Source organism: Salminus brasiliensis, chromosome 25, assembly GCF_030463535.1.
Source record: "Salminus brasiliensis chromosome 25, fSalBra1.hap2, whole genome shotgun sequence".
Classification (NCBI taxonomy): domain Eukaryota; kingdom Metazoa; phylum Chordata; class Actinopteri; order Characiformes; family Bryconidae; genus Salminus; species Salminus brasiliensis.
In genome coordinates, this window is record NC_132902.1 from 24618255 (window position 1) to 24640705 (window position 22451).

At 42.5% G+C, this 22451-nt stretch overlaps 1 protein-coding gene across 2 annotated transcripts; it reads right to left on the reverse strand.

The window, feature by feature from the left end:
- Positions 1–1319: 1319 nt before the first annotated feature.
- On the reverse strand, positions 1320–22045 carry LOC140547805 (atlastin-2). Of its 2 annotated transcripts, XM_072671001.1 has the most exons (14): positions 21949–22045; positions 14073–14353; positions 9925–10059; positions 9061–9165; positions 8889–8939; positions 8504–8560; positions 8020–8112; positions 7770–7908; positions 6767–6894; positions 6630–6686; positions 6421–6492; positions 4829–5260; positions 3087–3101; positions 1320–2973 (listed from the first exon to the last, which is right to left on the reverse strand). In XM_072671001.1, exons 1-14 carry the CDS (start codon positions 22004–22006, stop codon positions 2863–2865), a joined length of 1734 nt encoding a protein of 577 aa, XP_072527102.1. In that variant the 5' UTR covers positions 22007–22045; the 3' UTR covers positions 1320–2862. The 2 variants fall into 2 exon arrangements, with proteins under 2 accessions (XP_072527102.1, XP_072527103.1); XM_072671002.1 differs by lacking the exon at positions 3087–3101.
- Between the last annotated feature and the right edge of the window lie 406 nt (positions 22046–22451).

Consider the following 22451-nt stretch of genomic DNA (forward strand, 5'->3'; position numbering starts at 1 on the left):
TTTCAATGGTGTCCAGAAAACAAACAGCCCATCTAACGCTGACCTCTTACAGTGGCTTTGCGGGGAAACCGCAACAAACAAATAAAAATAATTTCCACACCAAAGGTGTTTAGTTCAGTGTTTCGTAAATTGTTCAGATCAGTCTATCTGCGTACCTGAAAGCTTTGCGAGATCAGAAACAGGGTTGGGCTGAAAACAACGTTAGCCGTCGATCTCTATGTAGCACGAGCTAGACTTCGGTCTTGTCTAAATGTCAGGTTGTGTCTTGGGGACGAGGGGAGCTCAGAGTCAGATCGGTTATTAGCAGAGTTTGTCCACATTAGTCAGTCATCACTCTTTGGGTGTGGACGTAATCCAACAAGCATGACTGACCGTCCTCTATCCAAGACTCGTAGCCCACAGAACTCTTTTTGCAGCAGAGGGACTTCAGTCTAATGCTCTCCTGTCTTTTAAAACGGTTAAAGGTTAAGGTTTTTCAAACATATGTGTTTCTGGGGATTTTGTTAACCTACTTCCTCAGGGGCAGGTGTAAATATTTGGTAGCTAGCACAAACATACTGGCCTCTGCGGTGCCACCAGTTTCAAATGTATGCACTGCTGGCACCCGGCCCCTGGTTCTTGTATGGCGTCGCTGAAAGAACCTTTTTACAGCCAGACTGAGGATCTCTTAACCACCTGAACTTTCACTCCTTTACAACTTCTAGCATGTTTGCCCAACTTGCCTGTGCCAGGTGAGGTTTTAAATAAAAAAAAAAAAAAGTGATTATTTCTCCAAGGCAGCAGATTTTGTTTATAATTTATACTTTATTTATTTGATATGCAAATGTAACTATAGGACAAACTCCCAAAGGTGAAGAAACGTCAACCTACCAAAGCCTTTATAAAAACCCCACACCACTGAGCAGTGCTATCCAGGAACCGTACAGGTGTGGACCGAATATTTTATTAAGCATGACTGACAGCCCTCCATCCAACACTCGTAGCCGGCAGGAGGGCTTGTATTGTCTAATGATCACCAGATTGTAGTCAGGAGCTGTACGCTTATGGTAGGGCTTCCAGAGCCTCACAAAACACCTTTGAGGAGAGAGAGTGCATGGAAAAGGAGTACCCCAGGCGGCTGGCAAACAAGCTGGCAGCCAGGCAAGCCAGGCTGGGCCCAAGCAGAAAAGAATTGAGGTGCAGGGTTGGAGTTTCTACACCTTATAAAAAAAGTGCACCAGCAGATTAGAGCAGGGGCCCCAGTAAATTCCCCCATTACTTACCATGTACAGTAAAGCTGCATTTACACAAATAATAATTGAGGACAGATTCTGTGATACAGTAGTTCATTTTAATCTTGTATTGAAAAATAAATTAAAGAAAAATAACTTTAAAATGAAACAAACAAGTGAAAGATTAAACATTCCAATGCTCATCAACAAGAGTGGAATTGTGGCGCTCAAGGCAAATTTAATGAATATATATTTTTAAAAATAGAAAAGAAAAATAAGTGTTCCTCCAACATTTACACAAAAATCACAAAAGCATTCCTTTAAATTAACCACACATTGGCCTACCACAAAACCTTTGTTCTTCCAGCTAGGGAAAAAAGAAAGAGGAAAAACTGAAGTATAGAAAATTTAATTATACATTTATTTCCATACACATGCCCTATTTGTGACAAGTTTTAAAAAAATCTAAACTGTACAGGATAGCATATGTTGGCCGTCATCTTGTGGATGGAATTATCAAAGAAGCAAAACGTCATTATTGTATTATACAGCAGGGAGATGGCAAACGTAATCGAGTAGGCCTAAAGCAGAAACAGCGTACCAAGAAATTTCACTTTACTACCAGCGTTGGTACAGCATCCTCGTCTGCCATGATTTGTACTTACAATCTTTATATAATACTGCGGAACATACACGTCATACATCTCCTAGATAAAATGAGGTGGTTCTCTGGAATTTGTTCAAATTAAGTGCGAAAAAAAGTGCTATTTAAAATCAATGGGAAATTCATTCGACACAAACAGCAGAAGCTCCTGTATCACCTATTAACCATGAGTGAAAACCACGAGGGCCTTGACCGCTTCAAGTGGAAAAGTCACCTGTTAAAACATGGGAGGGAGGAATGGTGAAGCACAAATCAACTTCATTAGAAAGGTTACAGTAACTTCTCTTGAATTACAAAGCCAATGCCTGCCCGCCTGTCTCCCACTACTGGCAATGCCAGCGCCAATGCCAGCAGCATTCTCAAGTGTTCAGGAAAGAACATACTACAGATTTTGCAGTAAAAATGACGTAAACTTTGGCTCTGTGATTGCGCAGCGTAAAGGGCCGCTGCAATGTCAGTTTGTCCAACTCGGCATGCTGATCACCTGCTCATTAAGACTAGCTTTGACGGCGCTCACCATCTTTCGCCTAGTGTTCTCCTACATTTACTGATCGCTCTGAGGCTTACACACCTGAGGAGAGGGAGAAAGGAAAGGAAAGGCAAAAGGGGAGGAGAGGAAAAAACAGAAAATGAGGGAAAGGGAATAAAAATAAAGGAAACTCCGAAGAGGGAATGATGAGAGCTTGCACACACAAAGCAAGACAGTTAAAGAGAAACTCTGGAAGGACGCCGCACACACAAACGTGAAAACCCCTTAAGACTCTGCACACTCCTTCCCCCCACAACACACATCAGCACGAAGAGAAGGCGAAGACCAACAAAATATCTCGATGAAAGTGCCAACCTGCATTCTACAAATGTAGTGAACCAGGTATACATAATAGTTTTGTTTGCAATCCTAACCCAGCATGACCCGCCCCAGGCCACAAACTCATCAGGATGGAGAAGTCCTAAAAAGGGCTCTGTGGAAACAGAGCAGAGAGGAGTCTAGTTTTTCTTCTTCACATTGTTGTTTGAGGACAGTCTCTTTCGCTGGGCAGGCAGAAGGGCACCCAATGTCACTTTGCTCCTGGCAACTTCGAAAAGCTTGGAAAACACCTAAACAAATTAAAAAAAAAATACGAAGGAAGGCAAGTTAGTGAAGAGCACAGAGGAGAGAACTGTAAAACAAGAGACAACCACAAGAGGTCAGTGCTGACTGGGCATCTCACCTTTCTTGGAGTCCTCTGTTTAGCACAAAGTGAGAAGAAAAGGAGAGACATAAGAGCAGGAAGAAACAGAAGAGCGTGAAAGACTGGAAAGGACTCCAACTAACCTTTATCTACACACTGAGGTTTAGCTCTGGGTAAGGTTTGTTGGGACAGATCAGGGTCTGTATTCACATAGCTAAGAATAGGAGCACTGATTTAGGAGCTGCTATAATCACCATCAGCCCACAAAGCTCCACTAGTCTGTGTGGCAGCATGTTTTAACCCCTTATGCTCGGTGACCATCACTCCCTATGGTTTACTAATCAGTAACAGCATGCAAAGCAATGTAAAGTATTACATAGCTTCATAGATATCAGTTTGGGGGGCACTGGTGGTTCCAAGGAGGCAATCACTCCTACATTTACAAGTGTCCAGGCCACACTGCCCTAAACACAACTAAGCGTTTTATAAAAAAATAAATACTCAATACATACAGTTTGTGATGCCACAAGATCAAGAGCATTTTCTATAGCAGTCTATTCTGACCTGTTTATTCACAGTAAAAAAAAAAAAGTTAAATAATCCTAAACTACCCATCAGAACAGAGTTCTACCCCAATTTTGGCCCCGATTTGTGGTCTGGGTGAATCTGAAACAGATTATTTTTGCCAGTCTAAGTTGATAGAAATAATCTAGTAGTGTAAGGAGCCCAGTTCTCCTGATGTTAGATTATTTTTTTATTCCCAACCCAAGGGTCCGGTCAACAGCATATTAAAACCGTCTTAATGCAGTTTCTTATTGTTATTTTACATTTCATCCTAAAATAATGCAGAAGCTACCATTTAGGGTGAAACAGAAATTAATCCAGAACACACACACCTGCCTCATGCAGAGCGTAGCCTCAAATGTGTGCTGTACCCCTCCCTTCCAACTCCCTCTGCAGTCTGTACAGACCATGTGGACTCAGCCCTCCCACCCACCACCTCAGCCTAATGCACTTTTCACCTTTGTTTTGGGTCAAAGGCGTAATGAGAAATGTTTTGGGGCATTCGGTTCGGTTCAGCAACAGGTTAAAGGTTGTAGTGCATGATGTGCAGGTCATAAACATTAAGCAGAACTCCATTAGGAAGAGAGGGAGATTCCCCTAGCTCTTTATAATCTGCTACAACTTTAAAAGTAATGTTAACCAAAGGCTTTAGAAGGCACAATCAAATATTTGAAAATGGGTCACAAAATTGGGCATATTTAAAACAGGTGGAAACCTAAGTGCAAGATACCAGACTGTATATTTAATACATTTTAATTTTAAAATAAAACATATATTTAGGTGTCTAACTGTATAATCTTTTGGTTGCAAGATAATGTTTTAAAATGTTGTATAAACTCAAATATAAATCAGTATATAAACTCCTACACTTTAGGTTTATGAAAACAGACCCAGACCTTTTTTTGACATTTAAAAAAAGAAATTCAGCCAACTTTGATGTCAACTAACCTTAATAAAAATATAGTCAGGAAATGGAGCAAAGTCAGGGTGTGTTTTCATTAAAAATATGACGCACAATCAGCTTTAGTGACTAAAGATAATCAACAGGGGAGACAGCAATCATACTCTCGAAAAAAAGAAGCGGAAATGAGAGAAAAGGAGGGAGCGATTACTGTAACGTTATACACGAGCTGCTTTGTGTTCTGCTCAGCTGACTGAAAAGACCAGCAGAGGACAAAGGAAAGAAAAAGAACGGTCAACAAAAGAGAGACACATACCTGTTCCCAGAGGGTTTCTGCCACCTGGTCGATGACACTCCCCACCTCGCGGAACTCCCCTGAGTATTTAACGTACGCCCAGGTGCACAGCGACACCAGAGCCACGCCCATGACCAGATTACACAGCGTCGCCACAGAGTTTATGCCAACAAAGCCAGTCACCAGCGAGATCACATACATGGCGAACATCACGGCGAAGAGCGTGGCAGGTGTCCGAGCTGCGTAGAAAATGTTCTTTCCGTCGTTGTGCTTGACGAAGTTGGCGAAAGCCTCGTCCAGCTCAGTCTCCAGCTGCTCCTGGTAGCGGCGGCAGAACTCCTCACCACCCATCTTCTTGACTGCGCGAAACTGTCGTATGGAGTTTTGCTTCAGCTCCTGGTGGTGCCGCTCCAGGTCAGCGGGGGCGATGTACGGCTTGTCTCCTCCACACACCTGCAGCACAGAATGGGTCAAAAGTAAAAAAGCTGATCTCCCCTATTATGAGCCTGTAACTAATTGGGCACTGAAATAGATTCCTATGAGCTTCAGACTCAAGTAGGGCAGTATTCAACATTTGTTTTACTCTCCACAAGAGGGCACTATAAGCACTTGGGTTGTGTGCCTCAACAAAGGAGTGAAAATTGGCATAAAACCACATGACAAATGTATGTTTTCAGCAAATGCCACTAATTTTAAAAGCAAGGAATGTGACTACACCCCTTCTAACGAACGAATTCCACTACTTTGTCTGCATCTATCAGCAGTTGGTGCAGCTTATTAGCTCATCTTGCATCGTACAGTAGTACTGCCAATAGAATAGAACCCTCTGTAGCAGATTAATATGAATCTATTGATTCCAGGTTTGGGCTAGGGGGCTATAAAGCCCCTAAGACTGAGCTGTGGAGCAGTGGAAGAACTGTATTCTCTGGAATGACGGACAGCCCTCCTTCCAGTACTTTTGGGATGAGTTGGGATGGTGATCACCTAAAGTCATTGTCACTGAATGCAATCAAATTCTCACTGCAATCCTCCTCCAAAATTCTAGTAAAAAACCTTCCTAGACAGAAGCAGGATAAACTGTTTAACAACCCTTGATTTCAGATTAAACGAGGCAGTGCTCTTGTGCAGGTTCTTATTTTAACAGTAGTTCAGCTAGCTAGCCACCAAGCACACTGACCTACAGATACTGGATGCCACGCTGGTCACAGAAGCATGATCAGATTATTGCTCTTCTGCTGAATGTCATGCTTTGCATGAAAGTGTGAACTGAAATGTTCCACTTAGTGTATTGTGCAATACTTTCACAATTGTGGCACATTTACATGCACCAAATTCTTTTCCTCCCTATTTCACCAAAAGGTTTTCTGAATTGCCATAATCATAAGGATCTACTCAGAAGACTCCTAGGTTTCCTCAGCACACTCACAGGGCAACACCACTACTATTAGTCACCCGTTATTGCTGCCAAGACTGGAAGCCGAAAAAGCTCAGCTCCCATTATCAAATTTATCCACATCTGTGTGAACTTGACTGTAATTCAAGGAGGGATTTAGACTGCACAAAACCAAAATGCAGCTTGGACACAATTGGAAACCTGGGGGTTGTTTACATACCTGTTCCATACTTTTGTTGTAAATGTCTTTAGCTCCAGCGACTGCTGCAAGATTGTTGGCCTCAGCTGTTGCCTAAGCAGATAAGGGGGAGAGGACACTTTTCACACCTATTTATTAAATAAACAAAGTATAAAACTCAAGACCTAGATAATAGTTAAGGTATACAAATAGTGTGCAGTTTCAACCATGCAGGTCATAATGAAACAAACCTGCAACATGGACTTTGGATGTGGCAGCTCTTCACCTTGATAGATTTTCATATAGGCCTGCAGACAAAGGAGCAGGTTAGGATAGACAGAAAAAGGTTGAGCAAACCCATAAAATCAAGAAATGATTAAAAACGTACTTTAAAATACTGTACAAGATCTCTACACGTGACTTTGGAACCCCCAATTTCTTTCTCCACCAAGTTCTCTGGAGCCAACAGCAACGGGATTAGACTGACAAGCTCCTTTTTGAAGTCATCATCAATGTCTGTGGGAGGGGTGAGCAGAGAGACATTTACAGTCAGGGGTGCACCAATATTAACAGTTAAAGCAGATCAGATTTACCCCCTCATTTACATACAACATGTCCAAATGTTTGCGGACACCTCTTCTAATGAATACATTGCACTTGTTGCAGACGCAGATGTAATAAATGCGCACAGCTTGTAGGGCAGGGGTATAAAGCCCCCCCGGCATTGAGCGGTGTTCTCTGGAATGATTAATGATGCTACATCCAGTACCTTTGGGATTAGGTGGGGTGGTGATCACCCAAAATCCGGACCTTACTAACGCTCGACACTGAACGTGATTACATGCTCAAAGCCCCTCTAGTTGAAAGCCTTCTTCCATGGACAGTAGAGACAGATACTCCAACAAAAGCAGGATAAACATTCATTGTTTCTTCAGAAATCAAGGGAGTTAATGAGCAAGTGCCCCTTTACTGTTGTCCATATTACATATCCAGGTATCTGTTTTATAGATGTAGGCATCAGCAATCCTTGTAGATGGAGTTTTTGTAAATATGCCCTGGATACAAGTCTGCTAAATGCCATAAATGTAAAATATTGCAATAAAGACCTGCATTTGTAAGTGTTTAGGGTATAAAAAGAAGCAATATTGAATTTGAATGAATTTCATATGCTTTATTCAAAGTTCCCCCAATCTAAGAATACCCTGCTCTCATTATTATCTATAATTGATTGCCCAAGTCAATGCTGAGCAAAAATCCTCTTGGGAAAAATTTGAACAAGGTTGTCAGGGGCTTTGATAAACCCCTTCTGGAATCATGCTGACTGCTTGTTGTACAGTGTTTGCTCTCCAAATACTTCAGAATTAAGCCTCTAGGGGGCAGTCAGTGCTTACCTTTTAATCTGCCATCAAAATGTGGGTTTGTGGCCACTCTGAGGCCTGGGTGAGGGAGCAGGAAGCAGTTGATGTTGGAGAAGCAGGAGTGGATGTGCTTCCGGACATTCTGCAGCTCCTCATGCTGGTTTTGCTTCACCTGAAAATACATAAATACAGGAGAGTGTAAAAGCTGCAGAAGAGGTTCTGTTAGAAGTATGGGCATCATGTTTTGGTGGTCATTGATGGGTCATGAGAACTTTTGGCATACCTGCAATCTTTTCTCAAGGAACTTATTTCCTCCATCCAGGCCATACGCATGTTCATACGGGTAACTCCAGTCTCTTATTAGAAACATCAGTGACTAGAAAGCAGACATAAACACACATTTAACCAAAGTAATTTAAAACAGATTCATGTTCAAGACATAAGGATTGTAGATAAGCATGTAGGAATTGTTCTGAATCAAACTACAAATCCATTGTTCTGAAAGAAACGTGCATAAAACAAATCACACCAAATGAAAACACCTTAAAATGCACTGGGATTTTATCAAGTGAACTCCCTGCAAGTCATTTTGCCCTTTGCAGAAATTCACCAAAAGTGACCAAAACCAAACTAAAATTTCTATATTACTGCAATTAGGATGCCTTCACTTGCCATGATCATTTGCAGTTTAGTCTAGGCTTTTTTTTTTTAATCATTAATAATTTGGGGTCAGAAAATAACCCCAAAATAAAGTTCCATCCTAATACCTGGAATGGTTTTCGATAAATCTCCTCCATGGCAAGTCTTCCATACTCTGTGAAAAGCTGCAAAACACAGGAACAATGTTAGACATTGAGGACATCTGTGAATCACGGACATTTGCAGTGATGCATTAATTGCAACCCACCAACATTTATTCACCAACACATCTGGCTGAACATTAATATTATATAGGATTAGTATTTCATGATGACAGCAGACAGCTTAAATACCATGACTCCGCCACATACCATTAAATAAGAGAGCAATCAAAAAGGATCTATAAACAATTGTGTGATTAGCTGATGTGTATAGACAAGCTCTAAACTAGCTGGACGTTCTAGATGACAATTTGCATAAACCACATTTGACTACTATTAAAGCAAGGAATACCTGAAGATGCTGAAGATCATCCTCTTGCACATTCTGGGATAGATTGTAAACCTACACACACACCCCACATAAAAAGGACAGTCATGGGTGAAGAATGGCACTTTGATAGTCTGTGCATGTCAGAACATGGAGAGGATATTCGGTTTGTTTAAAAGCAGCACAAGAGGCAGACCTGGACTGAGCTCGTCATGGTGCTGAGGGCGAAGAGTGTGGCGCAGTCTTTGATGGTGGACTGGCTGTCGAAGGCTCCCTGGGTGTCTATGAGCAGCACGGCCACCTGTGGAGACACAGATGGCCATGAGTGACTGGGCTCAAAGGAGAAGGCCCACAGCAAGCCAGAGGAATGTTCATCTCGCTCCAAAAACAAGCAACAAACTCCAGTGTGATCTTCAGCGTATATAATAAAGTGAACAGTGCTCAGCACAGGTAAACAGGGTCTCAAAACAGATGCATACTTAACCCAATCACTTAAACCACCTTCAGATGAGCATGTGATCACTGAAGTACCCTAATGCCCTTCTTTCAGTCAAAGTATGGCCACTAGTGGTTGCTGGAAGTGCATTTGAGACCCATAGTAGGGCCTTTAAGCCTCACTGCCCACTTGAAACTGAGGTTCCCAGAAGAACAGCGCCAGTGTTTGTGCATAGTGCAGTTACATTAGTTGGATTACCCATCTTATGCATCAGGGCATATTAATACTAGACTGTTGATGCACTTTTAGATCAGGTTCTCTCAGATGACTCAGGGAGGGTCTGACGAGCAAGCAGTTCTTTGAAGTTATTCTCCTTAATTTCAGAATACTGGCAAGACACAAACATGCGTCTTGGAATCAAGAGACAACTTTGTAAAGCATTACAGAGAGCATGGTTTGCAAAAGCCTGGCTTGGTCTGGATAGTCTAATGCCTGCAAATGCCACTGCATCAACAATGTACATTTGTACTGCATGTTTCTTGAACCACCGGAAGTCACACTGTCTGCTGGATAATAGCCACTGTACTGTATTACAAACCAAGTGTATTAAGTGATGAGTATTACCTTGTTCCCGTCTGGTTTCTTGACTACAAACACTTCACTCCATGCCAAGATGCCTGTGGTCTCTCTCTCGCAGCCTCCCCTCCAAGTGAAGCCGGTCAAAGGCTCATCACTTCCCCCCAGCCACACATCAGATACCTGGAACAGAACAGCACTGGTGTTAGCACAAATCAACCAAAACATGCACTCATTTAAAGCTCCAATTTGTACTACTGTTTATTTGCCCTAACCATACCCAGTCTCAAATCTGCTGCATGCATCACTACACCCAGTATTATTTAATGCTTAATGCACCATGGGTCTGAGCAGCTTTGACAATAAAGCTGACTGACTAATGCTGGTATGCCACCATTGCAAGGCTCGTTCATTTGCCTGTAACTCAGAATCATGAAAACTAAAACCTAGTTCTGGTCAATGGAAGTGAGCAATAAAATGCACAAGCCAATTCCATGTTTGCATCAAATAAACAAACATTTGCACCTTTTCTGTTTGAAAGCAGAAGCACTTTTCAGCACTTTTACCTGATAAGAGCAGCTTCAAAATAATGTTGATGCTCCACTGACTACAATGGGGAGAAGGCGCCTCTGCTACTGTACTATGGACATTTAGTTGCCCTGTTCTGGAGTGAGGTCTCGTTCATCTCTACCAATCATATTAGTGTAAAATTTTGTAGCATTACTCTACCGCCTCAGGCCACATGCTTCTTTACTTTCAGATTAGGGCCAAATGATATGATAAAAATACTAGAACACCCTATTTAAAGACTTATGATATAGAATACATGTAATCACAGACTAAATACATCAGAAGCAACAGATTCTTAAGCCACAATTCAGATACTTTCAGTTCTTTAGTTGACTAAGCCAGTTCTTTAGTTGACTAAACCAGTCTAATTACACTGTTTAAGCACTAAAATGCTGGACAATATGGTGATATTTTATTGTATTGTGATAAATTTATCGTGATTCCAATATGCTTTTCTAAGCATATTGTGAATTACGATAATTTATCACAATACAATAAAATACCATCATATTGTCCAGCTCTACTTTAGATGCACTCAAACCGTGATCTGCATTTACAGCAATGGAGTAAAACTGAATTAAACTTCAACTGTAGGGGGAGCACAGGAGCAAGTCATCAATTCTGACTCTGCTCCAGTTAGACCAAAGTAAGCCTGGCTATTTGGAGAGGGTTTGGCTGGTTTGTGCCTAAAAACCATACACTGTCCTCACAAATCAAACTGAACCAGTAAAACCCATGAGGCATTGCAAGGCACACAACCAGCCAGACCTTTCCATTTCCACAGTGAAACTGTGCCCAATTTAAAAGGTCACTGAAACTGTTGGCTTGCCTAATCAATTGTGAATTATTTCCTCAATTTAAAGCAAAAAGCACCTCATCCATGCTCCATTACACACACATGAAAAAAATCCAGGTAATTTCAACTAATGAAGGTTGAAAAGCAACTCCCATTGCTCACGCCGTCAAACCCAGACTTATACAGGCATCACCCTCAACAGAAAAAACTCCAACAATATACTCATCAAATCCTAGCCCTCATTTAAGGAGAAGAACTAATCAGCAGAAAACAATTTGCTCCACAGCAACTGGGTGTAGACCATGTTACCACAAGAGCATATCCAAACCATTAAAACCCACTTAGGAGGACCACTGGGCAGTTCACAGAGGACATATGGCGTGGCAGGGGGCAAGTGCCTCTTGTTTAGCATACATTAGTGTTATTTTAGATGTCGATCCCCAGACTTCACTGCTCAGAGCTCTCAGCAAGAAACAAAAGCAGCCTCTGTGGCAAAGAAAAAGGCAAGGTTGCAACAAAAGCGGGCCACAGGCCAAGCAGGGTAGAAGCCAAATCAGCTAAAACAGATTAAAATCCCTGAGTTACAGGAAGCAATTAGTGTTTGGACGCGTTGAATGAAGAGAAACCTGTAGTTGTAGAAGACGTAGTTCAACTTTAGGGCCACTGAAGAGACCAAACAGTTGACACTTGGAAACTTGTCGGTCACATGTTGTAAAGTGTGAGCTACGTTAGTCTTTTTTGCCATACAACGCCCTGCATGTACTTAATCACGCCTCAGTGAGCCTGGAGATACTAAATACAGCCATAGAATAACCTTATTTAATGTACCAAACAGTAAAGAGTCCCACTGTTTTTGGAGCACCCCTCTCAGTTTGCCTTGTTTTGCAGAGTGCTCTAATCAGTCCAGTCTGTTAAACCAGACACAGACAGAGCAACAGCTCATCTCTGTACCCTGAACCATTACCCGAGCCAAAAACCCAAACAGATGCCCCAATTGTCAGACTCCTGATCACAAAGAAGGCAGAGAGTGAGGGCTGGGCTGGATTGGCAGTGGTCTAATGAGGAAATACTGGTTCATTTCACACCATTAGCACACATGCAAAAATAGCCTCTCCCAAGACACCCGACCTAAATGGGAAGACCAGTAGTGGGGAGGATGGGGCAAAACATGCCACTGGTCATAGAAAGCAGAAACATTTTATTGCAATAAACACTGGATAATACTGATTACACTGATGAAAGAAAAAATGGGTATACCATATTTCAGAACCTCATGTGTTAAACTCCTGTACAAAGAACTTTCCATCATGGCATCACAGCAGAAGATCAAACTTTATAGTGTCGCTAATGTGCTCTCCAATCCGTTTCACTGTATATACACAGTGTGTTCAGGCCATTTTCAGAACTGCAGTACAGAGCAGCATCACAGTAGTGACCGGGGGCAAATATTGCCCTTTACCTAGTGCCCCAGAGACATTTAAAATTTTGTAGCTACTAAAAATGCTGAGCCTGTGGCGCAAGTGGTCACTTGTCTTAGAGGTTTACACATCTTTTCAGCAAACCACCGCAGCAACTGCATTTTTCTCCCCACAAACACGAGGGACTTCTAGCAACAACTGACTGGTTTTTGGTAATAAAGCACAATTACTATTTGTAAAATCAGTAGCTTTTGATTAATCTGGCAGGTCACAATCAATGGACTAATAGAAATACTCCAATTATTTGAAAGTTAAGGTCTGGGAACACTAACCTAAATATTAGTTGAACATTTACGATGGATGATCCAACTAAAGGTCCCTTAAATGCAGCTGGACGCCACACTGAATGCAAATGTCTATTGAATGTAGCCAACCTTAGCCCCTACCCTGTTAGTTAGATTAATGTTAGGATTTAGGGTTGATACAAGGGAAAGGTTAAGTTGCAGGGTTGCATTCAATACAGTCATTTATATTCAATGTAGAGTTCAGCAGCATTTAACAGATTCTATCAGAGCATCTATGAGTGGACCATCCAAGTAAAGGCATTAACATTTTAACAGGCAGTAACATTTTGGAGATGTGAATATGCACATGCAATAAACTGGTTTTGATACGGACTACAATACTCATGAGTTTAGTGAAGAAAGAGGCCACAGGAGGCCAACGTTACTACGGACAAACTAATCACTAAATGTGCGTGCACATCCTGGGCGACCAGAGTGCACCGTGAAGTGAAGTGCAGACTTCACCGAAATATCACATTGCCATTGCTGCATTTGGTGTCAGACTGCTGTAAATATATACATACAGGCTGTCCACAAATAGCTTTACTGCTTTCTTCATTTCTGCATCATACCTGTATTAATTACTACACCTTCCAAGCATGAAAAACACAGGGAACACAGGCAATGCATTGTATGCAACTTTATGACACTGCAAAACTTGTTTTTTTCTTTAGTGAGGTGCATGATCTAGATTAGTATTAGGATACTAAAATAAGAGCCCCTCTTGTCAAGTGGTTTGTTTTTAAGCTTCTTGCACCACATCCCTGTTCAAAACAGCCAGTGTTGGACTGTTAACTGCACTGTGTGTCACTTACTGAGTAGTTGTAGACTGATCCCTTAGATAGATCCCCTTCTAGAACTGCATTCATCCCTGGTTAATGTTCATAATTCTGTAAAATGCACCCTTTGCTGTCATCATCGGAAGAAAATTGAGGGGAAGGCCAAATGTAGACAGACTGAGGTCATCTTAAGCACATGGCATCAATTGTAACACCATCAATGCCAACTTTGACGCCAATCAACATCACTACATACTAAAAAGTTGAACTGTGTGCTGTGCCCCCTTACCTGTTTGTACATGTATCGGAGCATGAAGTCCAGTAGAAAGGACTTCCCCTTGCGAAACGCTCCAGCTACAGACACGACCACCACGTTGAGGTCCCGGACATGCTCCTGCAGGAGGATGCGCTCCAGGGCGTCCTCATCCAGTGTAAACTCATGCTCGTCCTCATCCGCTACTACGATCTGCACGGGCCCCACTGCCACCGCTGCCTCCTCCTCCAGTAGCAGCTCGTCATCCGACTCGTCACCGTTCATTTTACGAGACACTTCCTCCACCCCACTGAAACCTAAATCGTATAAAAGAAGCCATTTTAGCAAATAGTACAGACAGCCAACACACAATTGAGAATGTATAGATCACCCCACTTGATTCTCAGAAGCTGATCTACTTTACATATACCAGGCTAAGGGTCGTTATTTATATTTGCTTACTGTTTATGTTCTGTATGTTTTTTTTGCCTACACACATGAACAAAATCCAAGTTTATACAAGCTGTGCATACACCAACGCTTAGTCACAGCAGATTCTGAAAGTTAAAACCTGAAGCTTTGTCAGGATTACACAGCACAAACATTTTGCTTACATTTGCAATTCAAATTTCTGTGGTGCACATGCTGGTATCAACTACAAATTTGTGCATAAATATAGAAACAGACACAGCCCTGGCTGTAGTATCCTCGGCCTACATATGACCCAAAGGACAAGATCAAAAGGCACCATGAGTAATAGCCTAAAGAAATCCATCCCTGTGTCCACACACACACACACAAGCCATTCACTTCAGCACTCTATGCTGAAACAGCTGAAGTCTGTAGATCGATTAACACTGAACGCACTTAAACGTCTCTAAATAAACAGACCACCACCACAAAGTGACAAAAAACAGACTTTATAAAACAGCGCTGACTTGGCAATCCTAAATTTACATTATATACACACTTCTCTAAGCATATCTAATACCATCAGGTCATCCAGAACACTGAACTGCAAAATGCTGCAAACGCCAACATGAATCACGTGTGTTCACAGATGAACCAGACAGAAGGGAACACTTGAGGGATATTTATGCCACATCACCCATTCCTGGTCATACGTATTACATGGCTATACTGTGGTAGTATTATGCCACCTCAACGTAAAATTCCTGTCTATATCTTTTCAAACACTCCTAATTAAAACTTCTGCAAATTACTTTCACCCTTTAGCCCAACAGATTCATACTAGAGGGTCGCAAATAAGGGTAAGATTACAATGAACATATTCCCAGACATTTTGTACAATATTTCACAGGTAAATCCACCAGTAGCAGCAGATCTTGGGCTGCAATCAAAACTTCATTATTCAATTTACAAATTGGCTACATTAGAATATTTAATACACAATTAATCAGAACTCATTTTACTTTTATTTATATCTGGAGATTTGGAACCAGGAGTCCCCACCCCCCAAAAGGACCCTCACTGGCATAGACTGGTGAGTTAGTCTGTCCTGGGACTCAAACCCTAGTCTGCCTTCAGGAAAGCAAGGTTACCCACTATGCTACACCAACTGCACCCTATACGCTCTCCCTACTAAAACAAACATTATGCCTACCACCGTCTTGCCCAACAAAGCATCAGACCATGCAACGTGACCTCGCCCACCACCTTCCTCTCTATTAATAAGACGCCTGCTGCTCCCTTCTCTGACCAAGGACAATCGGGCCTTGCATAATAAGGAGGACAAGCTGACCAGCTTCAGATTACCTCCACTGTTTGCAGTTGCGCACTTTGACCAGTATGTAAAAATGCGAGTATAGCTGCATGTGACAACGTCCAGACTGACTTTTGCAGACATGCCAGAGAGTTCAACCAAGCTGCCACACGGCTAAAAGACGGGATGGGGTACAGATATACAAAAATGTGAAGCATAGTGAGACAGAGAGCATAATGCAGTCAGATGACCTTCAAGGCTCTCTCATGGGGTTAGGTTACGGGCATGGATGCATGCCGTGAATGCAGCATAAGGAGGAAAATCTAGCTACTTGGAGACGCACTGATCTGAATGAGCATGTCTGGATCGGACCATAGCAATTAGGGTGTATGCATGCGGCACAACAGAGCAAGTTTAACAGTTCCAGCAGATCGGACGTGAAAAAAAGGCGACTTCTACAAACTTTTCCAATGTTTTAAAAAATTAAAAAGAGCGGTCAAAATAAACAGGCAAAGATGACATCCTAAGAGTAAAAATGGCTCACAGGGGACAGAGCTGGTACCATTACAGCACACACTTGAATTTCACTTGAGCACATTTTCTATGGCACTGCGAGAAGAACCTAGTCTCAGATGCCACAAACTTCTGGATCCATAAAGACCCATATTTATATAGATGTGAAAGTGTGATGAACCTTCAGAGTTAGTTCATACTAGTCAGATTTGGTTGGATTTATAAAAAAAAAAAAAAAAAAAAAAAAAAAACTAACCACCATTAGAAGAGAATTCATTAGTATAGTCGCCTCAGTGAAGTACAGACGCGCAAGTTGGAACGCAGTCACAGTAATGTTGAATTTTACAGCTTTATCGTATGTTGTACAAATGCTAACTTGTTCACAGAACATTAAACACGTGGTTTAATACAGATCAATAGGCCATTAATTTTAATAAGACGCACACAAGAAGAATAATCTAACCACTGGATCCGCCCCCACGCTCTTCACTGTATTGATTATGCAGGACCTGCAGACACACCCGCCTTGCAGTCCCCTACTTGCAGCCTTCAGTTAGTCGGTGTAAAACCAGGACTAAAATGCAACAAAGCATAATTTTCTAGCTTCGTCTGGCCCAAGAAAACCCAACAAGTATAAACACCCCCTTAAACTGGTTCACTTTAAACCTTCAAGTCTTCAAAACACCCATATGAAACAGTCCATTTGAAGCATCTTCAGTTTTAACCCACCCTTAAGAGTGAACACCACCACCATTAACAGGCAGCTGATTAGATGGCAGCCCATCACAGCCACTACAACACTGACCTCAAGATCAGATCAAACCAGAAAACAATTGCACCCCTAAAAGAAACCCAACATCTGCAGATTCTACCCATTACATCTGAAACCCAACCAGAAGCTAGAAGTGTGAGGTTAACCAGGTGCATCAGAACAGCTGGAGCTATCATAATGCTATCAATATTCAAGCAAATACAGCAGTTAAAGGGGCTGTTTCATAAAGGAAAGCTTTTTATGAATTGAACCCAGCCTCTCTAAAACAGAAAGGAGGAGGGTGATCACACCGCTTTCTTAAGACCAGGCAACACACGAGCCAAAACCATTTGGCAAGCAGTCCTTTCACATTTAGCTTATCGTATGTAGAAAATGAGCTGTCTCACCAGTGACCAGTCAACTCGAGTCAGATGACAAGCCTCTTCTTGACATCACGGTTACAGTAATAACGGCGGTGATAAACCTGATCCAAATAGGTCATATGTTAGGATGTCTAAAGGGCGTTCTGATCTGATAAAGGCCGACTTGAAACCAGCACATAATGGAGAAGGCGCAGACATGTGACTGCAAGTGGTTAAAACCCATCAAGCAGTTTCCTGCCATCAAACCATGACAGGAAGAGTTACAGGCCGAGTATTTCTTGCATTCCTCCCAGCCTTAAATCCTACATTCTCCCTCATGCAGAGCAAAAGAGGGACAATCTGACCAAGAAAGGAATTCTTCAGTCCTAATCCAGCAACCTTCTACAGACAAAAAGCTCTCCCTTCAAGGAAAAGGCTCACCAACATCACATTAACACAATCTTCCCTTGACTCAAAACAAACACTTGAACTGGAGCTACAAGGCTACAAGTACCAGAACACACCAACACCAATTTAGCAGACATGGGACAGGGGCATCATGATCTCTCAAAAGGATCCTGAATCAATGGTACAAAGGATGTTTACCTTATTTTTTTCAAACCATAGACGGGTACTGTAGGATACTCACTCAACATTTTTGGCATCTGCTCACAGTTCTGATTGGTAGATATTGGCCTCCCATCAACACACAAACCCTTTCAAAAACAGAGCTTTTTTAAATGCTGACGTCTAACCTCCAATACTTCCTTAGACCCTATATGATGAACTACGCAAGGCATGAAAATACAACGTCCACTAGCAGATAGCACCAGCCTTCAGATTTCCAGATCTAAATATATGTGGATAGTGTTCAATTACCTATGTTTAACGCAGTATTTAGATTTAGAATTCATAATTTGGGAACTACATAGGTGTGTAATTTGGGATTAAACCTCCGACTGTTACTTTTTCGAGGTCTCGCTATGCGGTTCCATCACATCATACAGGTCTAGGATGCACAGGCAAATGTTGGTCTGTACGGGCGAAAACATTTTCAAAGTTAGTATCTGGAAATGTGTGGACAAGGTCTGGATCACAACTGCCATGAATTGAGAAGCCTTGACCCTCCCAACCTCTACATTAGCCTCCCAACTCCAGGAAAACATTAAAGTAGCCAAAGTCAGACACCACACATCCCAGGTTTGCCGTGAGGAGAAAACCCATTTTTCCCCCTTGGTCTACTGTACCTTTTAGAATAGTGGTCTCCAACCCTGCTCCTCCTGGAGGGCAGATGTTAACGCCAAACCAAACACCCAACTGAGCCAATCAAGCACTTCTGAGGGTAATGAGTTGGAGCCCTGGGGTGGCTACAGGTTGGATCTGCAGATAGGGAGCTCTCCAGGAGCAGCATTGGAGACCACCGACTTCTCTCATTACTGTGACAAGAGTATGATCATTCAGACAGTGGTCAAGAACAGGGCACATTCTCTAAAAAGAGCATCTACTGAAAAGATGCGCCGACTAAGAAGCTGTATTAGGAGCAGATAGCTGGTTAATGAAACCCAACACAACCGAAAGCTTGCATCAATTCATGAGCTCCTCAGTACACACAAAAGAGGCAAAATGAAGGTCAGCATTGGCCGTTTCCATTGTCGGCTCAGTATGTGTGTCGCTGGGATGTGCAAAAGCAATGAATGGCTCATTGAAAAGAAATCAAATTTAAGCACGCCTTGGCTGGACACCGATCAAATCAAGACATGGCTGATGTGAGCAGCTTTCCACTGAAGCTACAAAGCCAAAATTCGGATTGCCAGTGACGTACACTTCCACCCCTTGTTATATCAGCCTCATAGCTCCAACAGAAAGCTCAAGATGTGAACTACAGACACCAACAGGTCCTGGCTGGTTACCTACAACTGAAAGGAAAACAGGATCACATTTTTTTTTCCTGTGAAATATCACTTCAAGAGAAGACCCGCTTCCTCAAAAGATAATTATGCCAGCACAGCACCTGTTACTGGGCCTGACGGACTTCAAAATGTGTGTACACCATATTTAGGTCACATCGTTATGTTGCAGCATGTTAAAACTGACCAGTTTAACCAGTATTGCTGCACTAGACATCAAGAGGTGGGGACTAAGCTTACAAAGACTGAAGTCTGAAACCACTGCACACCTCAGGAGTAACTGCTCTTCAGACTTTAGAAGCAACTGTTTATTACAATAGAAAACTAGCCACTACTTTCACAATATATATCAACCAATCAATCACTCTTGGCTCTAACTGTAAATGACATTACGTTGTCACCAATTACTTTACATTTGGCTGGAAAACATGTGTCCTGGTTTACCCAACCATTACAACCACAGAAATGCAAAGATCTTAGTAAGAGGTCTTGATGTGCTCCAAAAGTGCTCTGGACGAGCTCTGAACTCTTCAAGGTTCTCAACTACCAAAATCTCCATACCCAACACAAGAAAACCATATTCACCATTAGTATTGGACAAGTATTGCATTTAGCCTCTGTCTTTTACCCATCCGTGCAGTACACACAGACCATGAGCATACATGCCCGGAGCAGTGGGCAGCCATTGTTGCAGTGCCCAGGGAGCAGAGAGGGTGAAGGGCCTTGCTCAAGGGACCAACAGTAGCAGTTTGCCAAGCCAGAGTCCGGGTTTCGACCCAGTCATCGACAGCCAGGTGCTCCAACCACTGAGGCACCACTGCCACACTTCACACTTCAGCTTTCTGACTTTCTTCTAAAAATAAGAAATCATCAATTTTACCAAGACTAAAGACTGAAATAGTAAGGGAGTACACACATGATTCAAAGCTGCAGCTTAAAATGGACAGATCATCTAAAAACATACGATCGTACCAATACAAACACCACTGTCACAATAAAGCAAGTATTAAACATCATTAAACCCAAAAACTGATCTAGAAAACATACAAATATCACAGTAACAGGTCTGTTTTTAAGCAAGGGCTCACAACAGATCAGGCAGGCGGTAAGGCAAACCTAGGCCGAGACACCAACTACAAACAAACACCTGCCCATAATAAAATGAGTAAAGGCTTAGAATTGATCAAATCTTCCAGAAAATAAGACCAACCAGCTTCTAAGATCTGGAGGGCCTTGCTTAAGGGACCAACAGTAGCAGCTTGCCAAGCCCGAGTCCGGGTTTTGACCCAGCCATCAACAGCCAGGTGCTCCAACCACCAAGGCACCACTGCCACACTTGCTTCAGCTTTTAGACATTCTCCTAAAAATAAGAAATCATCAATTTTACCAAGACTAAAGACTGAAATGGTAAGAGCACACACATGATTCAAAGCTGCAGCTTAAAATGATCAAACCAAGGCCGAGACACCAACTACAAACACACACCCCTTAATAAAATGAGTAAAGGCTTCGAATTGATCAAATCTTCTAGAAAATAAGACCAACCAGCTTCTAAACACTTCACCAGAATAATAACAACAATAATAATAATAAAAACTCAATTAACTGATCTTCACACACCTACAACAGGCCTGCTGTAGATATGATCAGGCAAGCAGGTAGTTGACTTTAGCCCATACCCGGATCATACCTTAACTGTAGCTATATTATATATACACTGCAGGTCAAAATCTGGCAGCAAGTCTGATATAATTCAGATATTAAGAGAATAATAGAAATAGTTGTGAATTTATAAGAGTTTATAAGCCTAAACGTTCACAGTGTGGTGCTGTGTGCTTGCATTAGTAAACAGGCCCAATAACAAACACTGCTGTCAGCAGCCCAACCACGAAGCCCTTAGCTAATGCATTAAAAGCATTAAAGCATTAAAATTATAATATCAGCTATTTAATATTAGTGACTTTGCTAAATCACTGCCTCGATTCCTTTAACGAGCCGCTTCTCAAATTAGAGAGGATATCCCAGCTAATTAAACCGAGGGACTGATGGCTAGGATTTAATAGCTAGCAACATTTATTGAACGTTTTATAACTACCTATAAATGTTATTTTTCTAGCTTGACACTTTAAATAAGGGACAGTTAAGGGACCAAACTAAATCAGACGGGACTAAATGACAGATACCCCCGTTTTGACGCATCGCCTCGGTAACGGAGAGGACGTTAGCTAGCTAGTTAGCATCGTGGCTAACTATGCTAACTATTAAAAACCCTCATCTGTAAGCACTGGCTAACGCTGGCCGGTGGGTGGGTAGATAGACAGCCAAATATCGCAACGTTTAGCGTCTAAACTGGAGAAACTGGCTTTAAAACAATCGCCAACAGCCAGCGGACTGCTCCCGCAGGGTTAGCATTAGCTATGCTAAGCTAAGCTAAGCTAAGCTAGTAGCCCGCACGCCGAAAAGAACGGGAAACCAAGCGTTAGCTTAGCCGTAGCATTAGCTTATAGGCTAGCTCTAGCTAGCTATCTATCTAGCTCTGTTATCTAAGGCAGAACACAAGCACACGTCCCTACGCGAGGCTACACGACTACAGCACCACCCTGTTCCTGTTATTCATCCACCCGCTTCATAAACACCACCCCTCCGCCCGTCTCACCGCTCGAGCTGCAGCTCCTCGCGCACTGATCCCGCTGCAGCGCGCGCCGCTCCGCCATCTCTAGCGCCCCCCTCCTCGCGCGCACTGACGTCACAAAAAAAACGCCCGCTTCGCCCGTGCGCCGCTTTCTTTTATCCGCCTCAGGGGGCGGAGCTGCTTCTCCGCGCGGCCCTAAAGTCAGCCAGGGCTGCACGGGTTTTATATACGCTAGCTATATGGCCAAATGTTTGTGGACACCCCTTCTAATGCATGCGTTAGGCTACTGTAAGCTGCACCAATTGCTGATGCTGATACAAACACACACACACACACACACACACATACACACACACAGCCTGTGTAGTCCATGAAGAGAAGTACTGCCAATAGATTAGGACTCTCTGGACTCCCTGTTGGCACCATGCCGTAGGTGTGGGCTAGAGGTGCATTGAGCTGTGGGGCAGTGGAACGAACAGTGTTCTCTGGAGTGATGGATGGTGCATCCAGTACTTTTGGGATGAGTT